This window comes from Pholcus phalangioides, unplaced genomic scaffold (assembly GCF_987345545.1).
Source record: "Pholcus phalangioides strain wild (caught in Gottingen) unplaced genomic scaffold, Ppha-v1.0 ptg000009l_1, whole genome shotgun sequence".
Taxonomy (NCBI): Eukaryota; Metazoa; Arthropoda; class Arachnida; order Araneae; family Pholcidae; genus Pholcus; species Pholcus phalangioides.
The window spans coordinates 53,951,950-53,968,004 of record NW_028301602.1 but is presented as its reverse complement, the minus strand read 5'-3'; the positions used below and the strand labels follow the sequence as shown (position 1 = coordinate 53,968,004).

General features: G+C 38.4%; 1 protein-coding gene across 3 annotated transcripts in view; it reads left to right on the top strand.

Annotated features, from left to right (window-relative positions):
* The window catches only part of LOC149083308 (uncharacterized), a 112,845-nt gene extending 98,531 nt beyond the window's left edge, over positions 1-14,314 (top strand). For 2 of the 3 annotated variants that reach the window (XM_089236544.1, XM_089236546.1), the window contains one exon: positions 13,954-14,314. In XM_089236544.1, coding sequence (XP_089092670.1) covers positions 13,954-14,168 — 215 coding nt within the window. In that variant the 3' untranslated portion in view covers positions 14,169-14,314. The remainder of the gene's footprint in view (positions 1-13,953) is intronic. The other variant, XM_089236545.1, reaches the window with a different exon arrangement.
* The last annotated feature ends 1,741 nt before the right edge of the window (positions 14,315-16,055 follow it).

The window sequence follows — 16,055 nt, the reverse complement described above, 5'->3', positions numbered from 1 at the left end:
TCCAGTAATAATTTAACGTGCGAATATTGTTGCCTTTTTTTAACCAATCTTTGCACCACGTTAGCCGTTTTTTTCTCTTTTTTTTGAGTTAATAACTTTCAGTGCCATAACCAATCCAACTACACCCAAAGCATCATCTGTGGAAATCATACTAGAAAATTCCGAACTGTATTGACTATGAAAAAATCCGAACTGATCAAAAGACCGCGAAGACAGAGATCGAAGAATGAAAATATCCCCCACAGATTGCCTAGAACCGGTTCCAGAAGCTTCGCCTGCACAGGTATAACTGAATGGTGTGGATGCATCGAACCGTGCAGTTATGCCTGTACAGGTATAACCGTGCAGGCATAACTGAACGTGTGTAGGGCCCTTTTACAATTATTCATTTATAACAATTCACTCCTACGAGTTGAGAAAAAACTCAGTTTAAAAAATTGATTGCAGATGGCAGCACTACACATAACAAGCATTACACAGAAACAAACTTTATGGAAGAATCACTATGTATACAAACATTCTAACATGTACCAATTCGTTAGAAGTTACACAGAGGAATATGCACGAGGGGCATGTCTGGTTTAGTAGCAGTTGTCAAAAAAATGTATTCATCTTTTTTTTCTTTCAGCAAATTTATGAATGTTAACGCCCTAACTAGAGTGGAGAATGTTACTTCAAAATCGTTTAAAGTTTATCAAACAAACAAAAAAACATAATTTAATATTTTGAAATTTGTTTTTGAAATTTCGTGCAATGCTTTTCTTGTTTGGGTTTTTTCCAACTAAATACTTGATTTGAATATTTCTCTTATAGGCAACAACACATTAGTTTTGCATTCTTATGGAAATGCTTAGTTTAAAAAAAATGTTGAGGGATATTTTGCTCGTCATCACTGACCTCCGATGATTTGCGCAAGAAAATCATGTGACCTGTGCTTAAAGAGGTTTTGTGTTTGTGTGATGAAAATGGAAATTGTTTTTATCAAATCTGAAATAATTTTTATTCTAATCACAATGTCGTCATTCGAAATTAATGGAAAATATACAGGGTGGTAACTATCGACCACCCAATAATTACACACGTGATTCCTTGTGAAAAACTAATACGGAAAATTGTTTTCATTTTTCAATCGGACGAATATTAAGTGAGTTATAAGCTTTTAAAATTTTGTGACGTGTCATTTTTCTAACGGTCAGTTATATGCCAAACCAAAGTGAATTCCCCCCCCCCCCTCCCAACAGGGAGCTCGATCCGCTCAGACCGTAAGCCAGCATGCAAATCACATTGGAACTGTACTATGTGTGTGTGTGAATCATTTATAAACTTAATCATTTGATGATTTTTGTCGCACCACGGTCATTTTCTGCATACGAGGGCTAATTTCACCGGACAATTTATTGCCGATTCCGAGCGGCAGCCTTTTTTTTATACTCACCGAGATGTTGGATTCCCTGCGGTAGAACAAACAACCTTTTTCAATCGTCGACACTACAACTTCTTTCACTCCACAAGCTCCCCTAAAATAAAGTTTATTTAGTTATTATTTTACTTGTTGTCTCACGGTTATATGACTCCCTTCTCTGTGCGGAAGACGGGTTCACTGTAAACTCGTCTGACGATATGTTAGCCGGAGGACGTCGTCGATGAAAACTTGTGGGCAGAGGTCCCAGGAGCATCGTTTCAGGATGGTCGCCCCTGGTGGATTGCTTCAGCAGCGGTGACTGATGTTGGATGCAGATGGAGAGAGGTGGCCCCGGGAGAGTCGTCATGAGAGGTTGTAGCCCAAGAGCATCGTCTTCAGAGGTGTGGCCCCGGGTGGATGGCTCCTAGCAGTGTTGACCGATGTTGGATGCGGATGGAGTGGTGGCCACGGGGGAGTCGTCATGAGAGGTGGTAAGGTGGTGGCCCAGGAGCATCGTCTTCTATGATCTGGCAGGGTAGAGGTTGACGTTCCTTAATATGGAAAACATTGCATGCCCCCCCTGTTCTGAGTAGAGACTCATCTTTTGCATCTATCTACCCCGAGTACGTTAGGAGAAAAGCCTCGTTTTTGACTTTTTCTCGAACTTCCCAGTTTCGACCCACGTGATTGATCGCGGAAGTGTCACGTGCCAGCAGCGTCAGGCTTTCATTCTTTTTTTCGGCAAAAATCCGTGAAAAAGATGACTTACTTGGGAGGGGAGGGGAAGGGAGCGAGCACAAAATGGCCAAAATGCGTGCTTATACATGATGTTGCAAAAATCTGGAATTTTTGTGCGCCCGCACGTGGTATTTTGGGGAAAAGCCACACTCAAGGGGCCAAAGAGTCGCATGTGGCTCGCGAGCCACGGTTAGCCGACCACTGCCCTAGGTGATTCGAGAAGTGTATGTATTAACCGATGTGTATGTTATAAGCGAGGAGTTGAAATTAGCTTACGTAGAAATGGCATATATGCATTATTGAGATTGTGGTGGACAAAATAAGCTTATGCAGCACATAATCGAAGTATAATATAGTATGAATAAAGTTTTTGATTGATACTTGAAAAGTTTTGGAAATGTACTAGAAAATACAACAACATGTGCAGACACTTTTGGAAATGTTAATGACTTTTTTGAGATTTATGCTAACGGTTTTCCCCTTTGAAATTGACGGCAGTGTACAATTCAAAAAATCAGAAAAAAAAATCCCGCTGATGTTTATGAATGACCAAATTGATGTGCAACAATTGTTCTTCCATCATCGTCACCAATAAAAAGATCACAAAGTAATGAAAACAAGTAAAAATTCGAAAAGCATTAGACGATACAGTTTTACACAGAAACACAGGATTTTATTAAATGTTAAAAATTTTAATGCTAAAAAATAGTTAATTTTTCCTTGAAAGATGGCGTTGAAGTTAAAAAGTTATTTATTACCATCTGTTGATGAGAAATGTAACTATTCTGGCAATGTTAAATTATTGAAAAAAATTTAGGTCTTTTTGTGAGATAACGTCAAGATATCACCCAAATAAATATACAAAAAAAGTCTGTTTTTCCACTATTTTCTGTGGGTTTTTTTGCAGTATGCTATAGTCGAATCCCGTTATAACGAACGCCATAACGGGCGTTATAATGAATGAATGGGGCCAAATTCTAAGGCCCCTTTCACACGGAGCGGATGCGGGTCCGCATACCCTTTCAAACGAACACTGAAGATGCGGACGAATCGGCCTCATCTTTAATTCGAAATTCGTGCATATAAACTGTTTTTTCGCAATTTTTGTAATTATTTTTCTCTTTCACTCCTGATTCAGTGGCCATAGGCAGCCTAGAGGCATTCTTTGGTGGTTTAATCTAGAGCCACATAGAATATGGGAATAAAGATGTCTTCAATCCGATCCTCACAAGTAGTCGATGGGAGAAAATGTCTTCAAATATTTTCAAAATATTTTGAAACAAAAAATCCGTCTTTTCGGAAAAATATGGAAGAAAAATTCTCCAAAAACATCTAACGTTCGAAAAATCTAATCCAAAAACATCCAAAACATTCGATGTTCCAAAAAAAAGAAAAAAAAATTCAGGAGATATCAAAGAATTTGCAAGTAGTAAAAAAGGGGAGGGGTAGAGACTTTCAAAATGCCTGTGCTTAGAAATATTCACATCACAATTCTGTCTTAGGCCGGGTTTACACTATAAAAGTTCGTTTATAAAACTTGAAAAATGCAACCAATAGGCGGATCAGTTAAGTTCTCTCGAATGTAACAGATGTGTTTATTGGTTACATTTTTCAAGTTTTATAAAATAACTTTCATAAACCTTTCAGAGTGAAATCCCATCCTTAGATTAGTCCCTGAGTGAACACCGTACGTGGATAACGTTGTTTAATAAAAGTATTTTTTTTTAAGTTTAAAAAAATTAACATTTAAAAAATTTAAAAAAATAACAAATATTTAAAATAATACTTCAGATATTTATATTTTTAAATAATTTTAAAAATTTAAAAAGAAGAAAATTAAAATTTTTAAATTAAATTCAAAAGTTATTAAAGTATGTAGTCAATTAAATATTCGTAATGAACAGAACGGCTTATAATTTTGGTCCCGTCAGTGGCCCTTGTTGGCAGGTTTTATTGTATAAAATTGTGAAATATGGACAAAAGGCAGTTAAAGTTGCTATATCTCCATCTCAGAAGAAAACGGAGGGATAGACGTATGTAGGTACATTATATTAATGAGCAGGGACCATCATATGGTGTTTTTAAGGGTATTTATGGCAAATAATTAAAAAAATTCCGTGAAAAATCACCTTCAAAAAGTAGCCAAAGATGCGGACGAATTCGCTCCGCATCGTCTGAATAGCTCCGAATAAACCTATTGTCAAAACTTCTATGTGCAGATGCGGAGCCCGCACTTCGGTTTTGACACATGCGGACGACGTCCGGACCCGCATGAACATTTCCTAGGTGCGGAGATTTTTCGGCTCGTCTGAAAGGCGCAGTATATTCCAATTGTTAAAACTTCTTCCGGACCCGCGTCCGCTCCGTGTGAAAGGCCTCTAAGGTCTACACAACCTCTGTTATATCTACGGTTTATGCTATATGCGGGTTACGTTATCAGTGTAATAGACTGGATATGCAACTTTTCGGAATTTTGAAAAAAAGATGATAGAAAAAACATTTGAAAAATAAGGTTAAATTAGGGGAAAGTAGAGATATTACAGTCGAATCAGGGCCATTACATACATACATACCTACATACATACATACCATTTTTAGTGTATTTTCAAAAGCCAGACCCCTCCCCCCCTAAATGACGGGCCTGAGTCGAATCTCATTTTAACGAATACTGTTACAGCAAAATCTCGTTTTGACGAACACTTTTCTAATCCCCCAGATAAGTATACATAGGAACAATGCAAAAGCCTGGAATTCCTTTATAACGAAATTTCGTTATAGCGAAGAGATTTCTCCGGTCTCTTGAAGTTCGTTATAACGGGATTCGATTTTACTACAATGGATTTTAATCACGTACTTGAACACTTTCCAGTAATATGGCCGGTTTTTTTTAAATGCGGAATTTTTTATTTAAACTGTTTCATTTATTCGAGAGGTTTTTGTGTGTGTGTGTGTGTGTGAACGAATGTGAAATTTTTTCATTTGAAATTCCTTATTGCGATTAAATTTCTGATTTAAATTTTTTTTGCGAAATTTACGTATCTCTAAATATAATTAATCTGTATATATAAAGTTGATTTTCTGTCTGTCTGGCTGTGTGTGTGTTCTCTATACAAATCTGCAATCTTAGATAGATCGTCGCCAAATTTTGCATATATACTAAATGGGACTTTCTACTAAATCCCGACTATCACGATAGGCTACTTTAAAATTTCGTCAGAGCAGGGAAAACGCCCCAAATGGGCAAAAAACAGTCGGGCAACAATGGTTTTTGTGCCTCAACAATCACTTTCGGAACGTTTACATCGTAATAAAATTTAAAATATGCCTTTTTATGTGAAGAAATGCCATTCCTAATTTTTTTTCCCCAAAATTCAAACTTTTTGAGGTTCCTCATCGCCCCTAAAGTTTTACGCACGTGGGGAATTCTATGGCATGGCACAGCGGAGGAGGCTTTCCTATTCCCCTGAACACATGATTCGTTCAATGACCTCGATGTTTTCCCTGGTTTTCAGTAATCATTTGCAATCTCTTACTCCTTAACTGAGAGGGAGTATAGCAGTCAAAATGACGACCAGAAGCTTTTATTATTGTGACATTTTAGGAAATCCCCTAAAGAGTTGGATTCTCGGGTCTTGCCCACCTATGGCAATGTTATGCTTTTTTATTTGCTGACCCAACGCAATATGCTGACCCAAGCCGCTGTGGTGGTCGAGTGGTTATAGTGCCGGACTCGTGATGCGAGGATCCGGGTTCGAACCCCACAGTGGTGGTCGGCTGAAGTTGGTTTTCTGTGGTTCCCAACTTCAAGGCGCAAATGCGAGCCGATCTCCCCGTTAAAAAGTCTCGCCACAGAGAGCAACAGTCCTACAACGGTAAATCATTCAACCATAACACTTCACTCATAGTTAGTAAAACTGGGGGCAGATGGCAGCACTACACATAACAAGAATTACACAGAAACAAACTTTACGTCAGGTTGCACTACACGTACACGCACATTCCCGCATGTACCTATTCGTTGGGGGGGTTCCGCGGGGGGGGCATGTGTGGTGGAGCAGTAGTAGGTAGGGGCTCGGGGATCCATGATGTTCTTAAGTCAGCCACCTCGTTGGGCAATTTGCCTGTTGTGGCGTTGTATTTGTATTTGTAATATGAAGGCACAATAATCAAGAAAAGATCCAGCTATTGCAGACATTCTTGAAATTATTGTGCCAAAGATGGAGCAGTTTTCCAAATATTTTCTAATTCCTACGGTTTCTCACCAACGGATATGCAAAATTTTCAGAGACTTTTACTATAAATATCAGAATTTTCTGAAAAATATGAAAGCAAGGAAAGATTCTCAAACTTTCAAGTTGAACTTGAAATCTTTTCAGTGCGAAGCACGGAAATTGTTTGACATTGCAGCATGCAAATGTGATTTTGAAGACTAAGTGTGACAAAATGAGAAAGGTCCCAAGGTTAGAGCGCGATTTCTTGCAAGATCAAAGAAGTACATGCAAGATGGCTATTGGTCGAGTAGATGTCCTAACAGCGAAGAAATTGAAAAATAATGAACAAAGAAAAATGAAAATGGTATCCCGTATGAAGTCATCTCAAGAAGAAACGGCGGAAACTAGTTCATGAACTACTGAAAGCTCATCTATATACAACGATTCTGAGGACAGCTTACCGTTGAAGTTAGCATTTCCATCTACCAGTACCTGAAGCTGGTCCATCAATCGGTGTCGAAGCAAGCACTTCATTTGCTTTTGAAGTTCTACCATCATTCTCACAGATGAGAACTAAAGTGTGACGGTTGAAGTTTATATATATTTTTTTTTTATGGCACCAGTGTGATGATGGTTGTTTTTCACGGCACCAATTATGTTGTGGTGCAAAATTGTTGAGTACTATTTAAGTTGACAGTACTCCAAGAAAGAGAACTTTTGGCCTGGTGATCATATTAGTGGGGTACCATTTTTGAGTTGTTACCGTGACCGCAACAACCCTTTGTGTGTCGGTGAGTAATTCTCCTGAAATAATTATGAAATGGAGCACTACAACCCTAACAATTAAGTCACAAAGAAAAAATAATATGTCAACACACAGGTCTAAATGCACATTAGGTTCTTTAATTCTTAATTCATATAACCAAAAACAAAATACCAAAAAGAAAAAAACGAACCTTACTTTACTTATCGAAAAATTAAAATTTAAATATCGCTGCAGTTTGGTTTTTGCCTAACCACTCAATAAAACTTGAAAGAGAAAATTTACTCACTATCTCCCATATCAAGGTCACTTCATTCTTGACAACCGGATTTCGATGAACAGTTCCCTTTAACTTGAACACTCAGTACGGACAGTTATTTCATGTCATCCTTAGACGGGCAAATCTGCTTGGCCACTTGAACGATTAATGTCCTCTGTATCTGCTGAAGCGACGGTCCGTGCACATATTTTACGATTTCGGAGCATCAAAGTTCTCCATCTGTACTACCACTCGGGGTAGTGTGGACATGGACGAAGTAGCATCCTTAGACTGGACTGCAAGAGACAGCTGCTGGGCTTCATCTTTCTGGCATGACAGTAAACTTCCTTCCTGGATCAGTTTGGAGCAACTGATATAACGAGACGATGCTTCATACTGTTATTTTTTATAGCTGTTTTTCTTGAACTTGCATCTTCAAATAAAATGTTACGACTTTTGGCAGTTCAGAACTACATAGGGGTTTGAGTGACTTGACTTGGGATTTGAGTTTCAGGGGCTATTCAAGTTACGTGGGGGGGGGGGGGGAGAGATTCTTCAACGGCGGGACCGTTCTTCCTCGTGCAACTGGTCCCGATGAACTGCACGCCTCCAAAGTTTTTCAGTGATAATATGTAAATTGAGTGATGGGCGGGGCTTGAGAAAGCGCACCCTCTAATTCGTCGCCCAAACTGCGTCATCCAAAATTTTACCCAATTGTATCACGAGGCGCGAACACAAACATGAAACCAAAAGAAAAACATCTTCTCTCAATACGGGGTCGATTTAAGAAAATGAACGGCTTTCAGCAAAGTTTATAATTACAACAATAATTTTCAATATAAGATTTCCGGATTAAATGCATAAATATTCATCAAAATGAAAAAACATTAACATCATTGTGTGGGGAAAAAAAATTAGCTTTCCAACGATATGCGACATCATATATAAATATTCTTGTTTCGCGACATGCCGAAATATTTAAATCCAAACAAAGGAAATTCTTAAAAAAATTCAAATTCAACACTTTCTCGATGACAGAGAATAATTTCAATGCATATAACATTATCTCAGTTTCTCTCAATCACAATATTTTACATCAAGTTTTTTTTTTTTTTCCTTCAAAGCATTGGAAACAGTGGAGAGAAAAAGGGAAAAAAAATATATAAATTTTTAAAGTTGAAATACTCACACGGTCTCAAAATTATTTAACTCTTGGTTAACAAAAATGTTTGTTTCCCTTATTAAAAAAAACATCGACTTGGAATATGCAAAAAGCGAAAAATCGGCTTTTCAAGCATAAAAAAAAATATACAACAGATTACGAACAAGTGAGAGAGAAAGAGAAAAAAAGAAAAGGAATCTTATCTTACTTTTGCATGTACGGGAAGCATTCGCGTTCGTGCGGGAACAAGAAAAACTGACTCATCAAGATGGCGATAATATCTTTGATTATCAGTGGATCATTAGGTGTGTCTCTCTCACAAAAGAAAGAATATATTATTCAAAAGAACACACATTTTCTCGTTCAATTTAACTCGGAATTTCTCAAAATTTTACAGGAAGAATCAGAAAAATTCAAGGAATTTGTTGTTGAGCTCAAATGATTGAGATGTCAAAGCAAAGCATTTAATATTTACGATTTTCCGACAAACACATACAGTGTGATGCATAAAGAGTGTGTGTCCAATCTATACAAACGATCTGTGGTTCAGATCTCGGGCATTTTATGAATATCAGACGGAATGATAATACAAGGAAAAAAAAATAGACAACCACGAGATTCATCTCAGCCTTCCACAATAATATAAAGACAGAAGCTCAAATATTTTCCTCGCGACAAACACAATTATATTTACATTTAGCAAATTTCACTTATTTGACATGACAATTCTGGATTGAAATATGTCAGGCTTCTTTGTCAAAGGGGGGGGGGAAGTGTCCTACTTTTCCCACCGTGACAAAAGTACCAAATGTTGCTTTTGCTTGTGATAGAACTAGTGTGTCTGATCGATCAGCTGCAATTATTGCGAATGCTGTGCTGGAAGATGTTGGGTTATTGACGAAAGAGAAGCCAAATATGACAATAGACCGGATAAAAATAAGGCGTGAAAGAGCATCATAGAGAATTCTTTTGTGCAAGATAAAATTCCTAGAACAAATGTGCGAGGAATATATTTAGATGGTCGAAAAGACAAAACTTTAGCTAATGTCAAAGAAGGTGATTCTTTCCGTAGAAGAACCATATCTGAAGAACACATAACTATATTGCAGGAACCCGGGTCAATTTATTTCGGTCACAGAACTCCAAGAAGCAGTAGAGCAAGGGACATAAAGTCATCAATCCTAGACTTTTTGAAGCAAGATTTTTAAACAAAAAAAATTGATGGCGATCGGATGCGACGGAACTGTTACCAATACTGGTTATATAAATGGTGTTATCAGATTAATAGAGAAAGAAATAGGCCATCCCTTGCAATTATTTGTCTTTTTCACACTTCAATGAGTTACCTCTAAGGCATCTTGTGAAGCATCTAGATGGATGTTCCATCAGTCCACACGGGCTTCAAGGTGATATCGGAGAAAGTTTGGAAAATTGTGAAAGATTACCTATATTGTGAAATTTAAACCAATCTCTAATAACCTTCCGATAATGGACAGTGACAACAGTGATTTAAGTGCAGATCAGAGATATCTTGTGGAAATGGTACGGGCAATAGAAATGGGTGCCAGAAACCTGCTTCCAGGGACGCCGGAAGTCAAAAATGATTGGCGTTGCTCAAAGTATGTCGGTTATTTCTTTGTACAGGCCACGATATTTACACATATTTTCGGCTGATCATACGTACTTTTTTGAAGAGCGTCCCGTTTTTTTTGTTTCGAATCTATTTGATTTCAGCGATGACCCGTTCTTCAACCTACTTTTGCAGTAGGGGTAAGATTTTTACCACAGTAAAATGTAACAAACCTATCCAGAAGGGGGTATAGGGGTACCATGTCTGCCCCAAGACCAGTGCCGCCTTACCGCACGGGCCCACCCGGGCACCTCAAAAGAATGCTGGCCTCACAAAAATGAGACCCAGTTAAAATTTTCGTGAATTTGCCAGGTGGAATCTCAGAAAAATTACTTGGCCCGGGGGCCCATGACGCTCTAAAGATGAGACAGCCCTGCCCAAGACAACCAAAAATTAAAATTATTTTTTTCAATAAATTAAAATATTGAAAGAAAAAAATACCTTTATGCCTATATACCTTTATACCTATATTTTTCAATTTCTGTTAATTTAAAATGTCTCTGGGACAGATGCCTTGTGCCCAGAGCCGTCTTAAGAGCATCGTGGGCACCCGGACCAAGTAATTTTTCTGAGATTCCACCTGGCAAATTCTCGAAAATTTTAACCATATCTCATTTTTGTGAGGCTCTTTCTCCTGAGGCCCCAGGCCGCACCATGTCTTAAGACGGCACGGCCTGTGTTCCCCTCATAATATTCACATAAAACTGTGAAATTCTATTATAAACCGATAAAGTGGTGGAAAATGGGCTTAATCATCAATCAATGATGTGGTTTTGATCATCAGTTCTTTAAAACCATGCTATTGCCAATTCCTTTTTTTGAAATCGAATAATTCTATCGTATGTATTTTACAGTTTTTTGGATTGGATTGTTGATGATTTAGTTGGATTCGCGTTTCAAGTTCTCCGATAATTTAAATTAACAACCATCACCACAGAGTAAAGTCGCGGAACATTTGAGTATAGTGTTTTAGAATATTGGGGAAGCTTGCATTTTGAAAGCAGAAAGTGATATAAATACATAAAGCAGGGGTTCTCGAACTTTGTGCCGCGGCACCCTGCAGAGGTTTTTCGAAGAGACTCTTTGTTAAACTGCTCTGTGGGGAGCCGCGGATAAGCGTTGATTAGAGAAAGAGGTGCTGCGTGTGGGAAAAGTTTGAGAGAACTCCTGACATATATATATAAGTGTATAAGATGCCCCACACATCCTCCAACGCTGCCTGCACTAGGATCTTTGATGGGCCCCCAGGCCAAGTGATTTTTCTGAGGCCGTATTAGGCAAATTGTCGAAAGTTTCAACCAGGTCTAATTTTTGTGAGACTCCTCTTCTTTTAGACCCTGAGCTGTGCCTGGGTGGGCCCCATTCTCTTTGACGACACTCCCGCCCTTACCTAACGGGCCCGGTGCGTCTCAACAGTTTCAGACACGAAAAATATTTGCCCGATTTTATATATTTGGGGGGGGGGGGAGAATCGGCATCCATTATTTCAAAATATACATTTACATTTTTAGGTTTGCCGCAGAATTTTAGCAAAATCTTGCCTTAAAAAATTATATATGTATGTGTATAAATATGCTTTAATTATATGTTAATTATTTTACATTTTGAATAAAAAAACAGTAATTGTTGTCTTCTGGCCAACACATTTAAAGCTAATGCAATACTTATCAAAATACGGTAGTATTCAGAGAGAAAAGTTTTTTCTGCCCCAAAAAATGCTTTCATAAGAATGCTGTGAAATAACCATGCGGAAAATGTTAAATACACAATTCAATAAATTAACACAAAACCTGGCAAAAATTCAGCACTGAAGGTAATTTTAAACTAATTAAAGAAAAAAAAAAATCCTGAAACCGATAAAAATTTTGTACTTGATGAATCAAAAATAATTGAAAGAAATAATTCCAACATCAATAAAAATTCAGAAATTACAGGGGGGGGGGGATTTCAGAATTGTGGAAACTTCAGAATTAATATAAGAAGTAATTTCAGAATTCATGAAAGCCTCTAATAGTTTACCGTGAGTTCAGGGGTCAACAATGCACGGTGCCCAGTGCGACCGCTCCTGTCGCACACTCCTAAGAGGGGCTCTCACTTTCACAGCGGAAATCACTTTTTCTCATTTCTCTTTGACAGCCTCAACTGTTTTCTCCACTGAGACAAAGCAAGAATTGGGGAACAGGGGGAGGGGGTGAGACTAAGGTGAAGAGGTGCTTGGCTAGTCAGTGAATATCCTGTTTAATATTTTGTTGGCTGGGCTATGCCCTCACACCCCCTAGGCTGGGATTTCTGGCGGGCCCAAGTAGGAGGTGGATTTAAGGACCGGCGCACAACCTGGGCCGCGCAAAACCCAAACATTACACTTTTTTCTAATTTAAGGGGTCCAGTATTTACTTTTGCCGCATATGCCCCCCCCCCAAGCAAAACTTTTCACGGGCTCTTCTGTAGTTAATTTATAGCTTGAAAAACCCCAAAAAATTATGGTAATTGTTCCAGGCCCGTTTCCATGTCAGCCCTTCCCTTGTGGAGTCAAATGCCGAACTTGGAAATTGGGCGTCGACATCGGCATCACAATTTTACCGAATTTAATAGTTGAACTTGAAAATTATTAGCAACATTCCCAGTTTAAACGACAGCGGATGGTTTTTCTACAGTTAATTACACAAAAGAAAGCAAAAAAAAAATGTAATTTAAATAAAAGCAAACTTACGTGGGGTAGAATCTAGTTCATCAATATGTCACTATGAAGTCCTTTGAACTTTGAAAAAACAAACAAATCTTAAGCATTTTTTTGCTCACATAGGAGCGTTTCACTATTCCACACATGGCCCCCACATCCTGGAGTAGAGCCCCTAGGCTGGAATCTTTTGAGGGGCCCCCCGACCAGACTTTCACGGGGGCCCTTTATGATGGATTTATATCGTGAAAAAACAAAAAATAATGAAAATCATCCCGGGCCCCAGGGCTGGAGCCTTGCCAGTCCACCCCTTGTGAGGGACATGATTCCACAATAGTAGAGCAATAGTTCATCAATGATAAATAGTTCAATCTTACACGAATGGCAAGGAATGGTTCGATTCTGTACATGCAGCTGGTCATCCGACAGAGATGAACGGAAAAAAACTTACACAACATAGGAAGTCCAGCAGTACAACAGAAACGATTTTTCCCCCTTCATATGGTAGGTACACTGCCTATCTATTCAAGGAACAGCCAGGCTGCACACCAATTGTATGCTATCAGCGGTTCTCTTTTCGCTGAGTAGTAAAAAAGACTGACAGCTAAAATATTGTTACTTGAACGCATGTGTTGAATGGGTCTGCAAAACGATTTTTTTCTCTCCCTATAGAAATATTTGGTTCCGAGGAGAAAAAGAAGCTATATCCGTTCGCAATTCCCATATTTCCCCGCGGGCATCGGTGCCGGCTTTGATTTTGAACAATACAACGCAAATCACACGGGTATATGAATACGAGATATGTGGGAAGAAAATGACAACGACATTTGGTTAATGGTGTGTCCTTTTTTAAGCAAAATTCTGTTTTGTCAACCCTAGGGGATAATGGGCAAGCCAGACGTCTGGAAAAGTGTGCAGACTTCTCAAACATGAATTCATTGGTGACCGAAATTAGGGTGGTCAAATAAAAAAACTGAAAACACTTTTCCATATTAATTTTACACAAGGAATCACGTATGTAGTTATTGGGCGATTGATAGTTACCACCGTATATAATGAGCATGTTATAAAATATTACTTATACATGGGAAGATTTGTTTTTCTCTTCTAGCACCTGTGATCGGTTCCACAAAAGAAGTTCAGTCGACAAATCACTCTCTTCAGAAATTCTCTAACTGCCGTAACGTTATAATCGCTGTTTCTGTGACGGCCTGCATCCTGTGCATAACCACGACGGTCGCTGCTTCTATAGCCATCGCCACGAAAAGGAAGAAGGTCATTGAACAACCATCGCCTATACGGAAATGCTTCGGATCAAGAAAATGATGTCACAAAGGTCTCAAGCGAATCTGAAATGACTTTGTCATACATCCTACCCCAGAGAGCACCCTCAACATCTCGCGAGCAGCAATTTGGCGCCCTTGAGGCTTACAAAAAGTATTTTACATTAAAGAAACAGATAAGCATATTATTACATTGGCGTATTGTGTCATCATATTATTTTGTTGGCATACTGTCAGCATATTACTACAAATGAACTTTGTATGCAGTTATGAATTATTTATAGTATAGTGTTCTACACTTTTTTTCCATTGTTTGCTTTATAAGAGATCCAGTCTTTTTGTTTTTTATTAGTGCCTGAATGGTGATGCAACATTCTTTAAGTTGATATCTTCCCGGTTTTTCGCATTTGTATATTAGATGTTTAACATCAGTGATCGCTTTCTCACAAAAGATGCATTTGGGAGATCTTTTATGAAATCTTTCTTGGTATATCCCAAGGGCGCCATGTTGTGTCAGCACTTGATTTGCTCAAACAGCCAATCTTCTTTCAGGGTTATAGCAGGGTAGCCTATACAAATGCATAAATCACTTTTGAAAATCAATATGTGTAATAAAAATAATTTTACTCACCTTTATGAATGGCTTCAGGACGAGGGAAATCGCTGTCAGCACTTCATGTACAAACAATGAAATTGTTGGCTCGGAAACCCGAAACAGATATCCCATCGACTTCAATTAGTCCCCAGTAGCCAAACATCGGAAGGTAATCTCAAGCTTCTTAGCAGTTAGGATCGCCATTCGGATTTTTGTGTCCGGCCTCTCGACTATGCCGCCAATCATTCGGAGTAAATTTTCAAACTAGGCGTCATCCAAACGCAAAATATTTCGGTAGGCTACGGGGTTTTCATCAGCTCTCTTAACAAAACGTTGGATGCCCCATATTTATCTCGTCTTCCGAGACCCAGTCTTTAAAACCTACATTTTTTTCTCGGTTTTTTTTCTTTCTTTCCGATTCCTATCCGAATGGCAAGGGATGAATGAACGCCAGAACTTTGCCTCTGGACATATCCCGTTGCCAAGATCTATTCCAGCCCAGCTCCGTCGCAGAGTTCGAAACACTTTATTTTGAGTCAAAAAACAACAAACATACAAAATGTTTACAACATATTTTCCCCGGATAATTAATTGGGTACTGTCACAGAATCGCAAGGAGACAAACCACGACTCCTGCACGAGCAACTTCACTCGAAATTTTCACAGCGACGAAAACGAGGCGATTCCGCTTATTGTTTGGAAATCACAACGATGTCAAGTAGTAAGAAAAGTGGGAAGTGAGTATCGTACACGGCAGTTTTACAAGCCAGATAGCAAAAACGCCAGCTAGCAGCAGCGAGAAATATAGCCCGACCCTTAACTTTACTCGCTCTAGCGGAGCGAGCGATGAGTTTATTATTGTACACAGGACCAGGAGATGCACCACCTTCTGATTCTTAATAAAAATCCGCTTCTTAACTACGGATTTGATCTGTAGTTAAGAACTGAGAGGAAATTTTGCTACCACATTCTTCACTAAGAAACGTTTTTCTTCCGTAGTTAAGAACGGAGTTGAGAACCGATGCCACCAACTTCTTAGCTCGATTCTTAGTAAACAATTTTTTCTTCCATGCGAGATAACGTAAATGTTTTCTTTTAATAGAAATTTTTTTTTTGATTCATATTTTAAAAAATGAAATTTTTTTTTTTTAACGGATGCATTTTTTTTAAATTTCCGAATAAGGAATTCGTCCAACTTTTTTAAGTTATCGAAAACTTATCTGAAGGTTGAGTGGGACAGTTGTGAAAACAGTGTTGGAGTCTCTATGCAGCACATATAAGTTATGTTGATAATAGTGATAAAATATGGGATCATTTCGATAAATTTTGATGAAA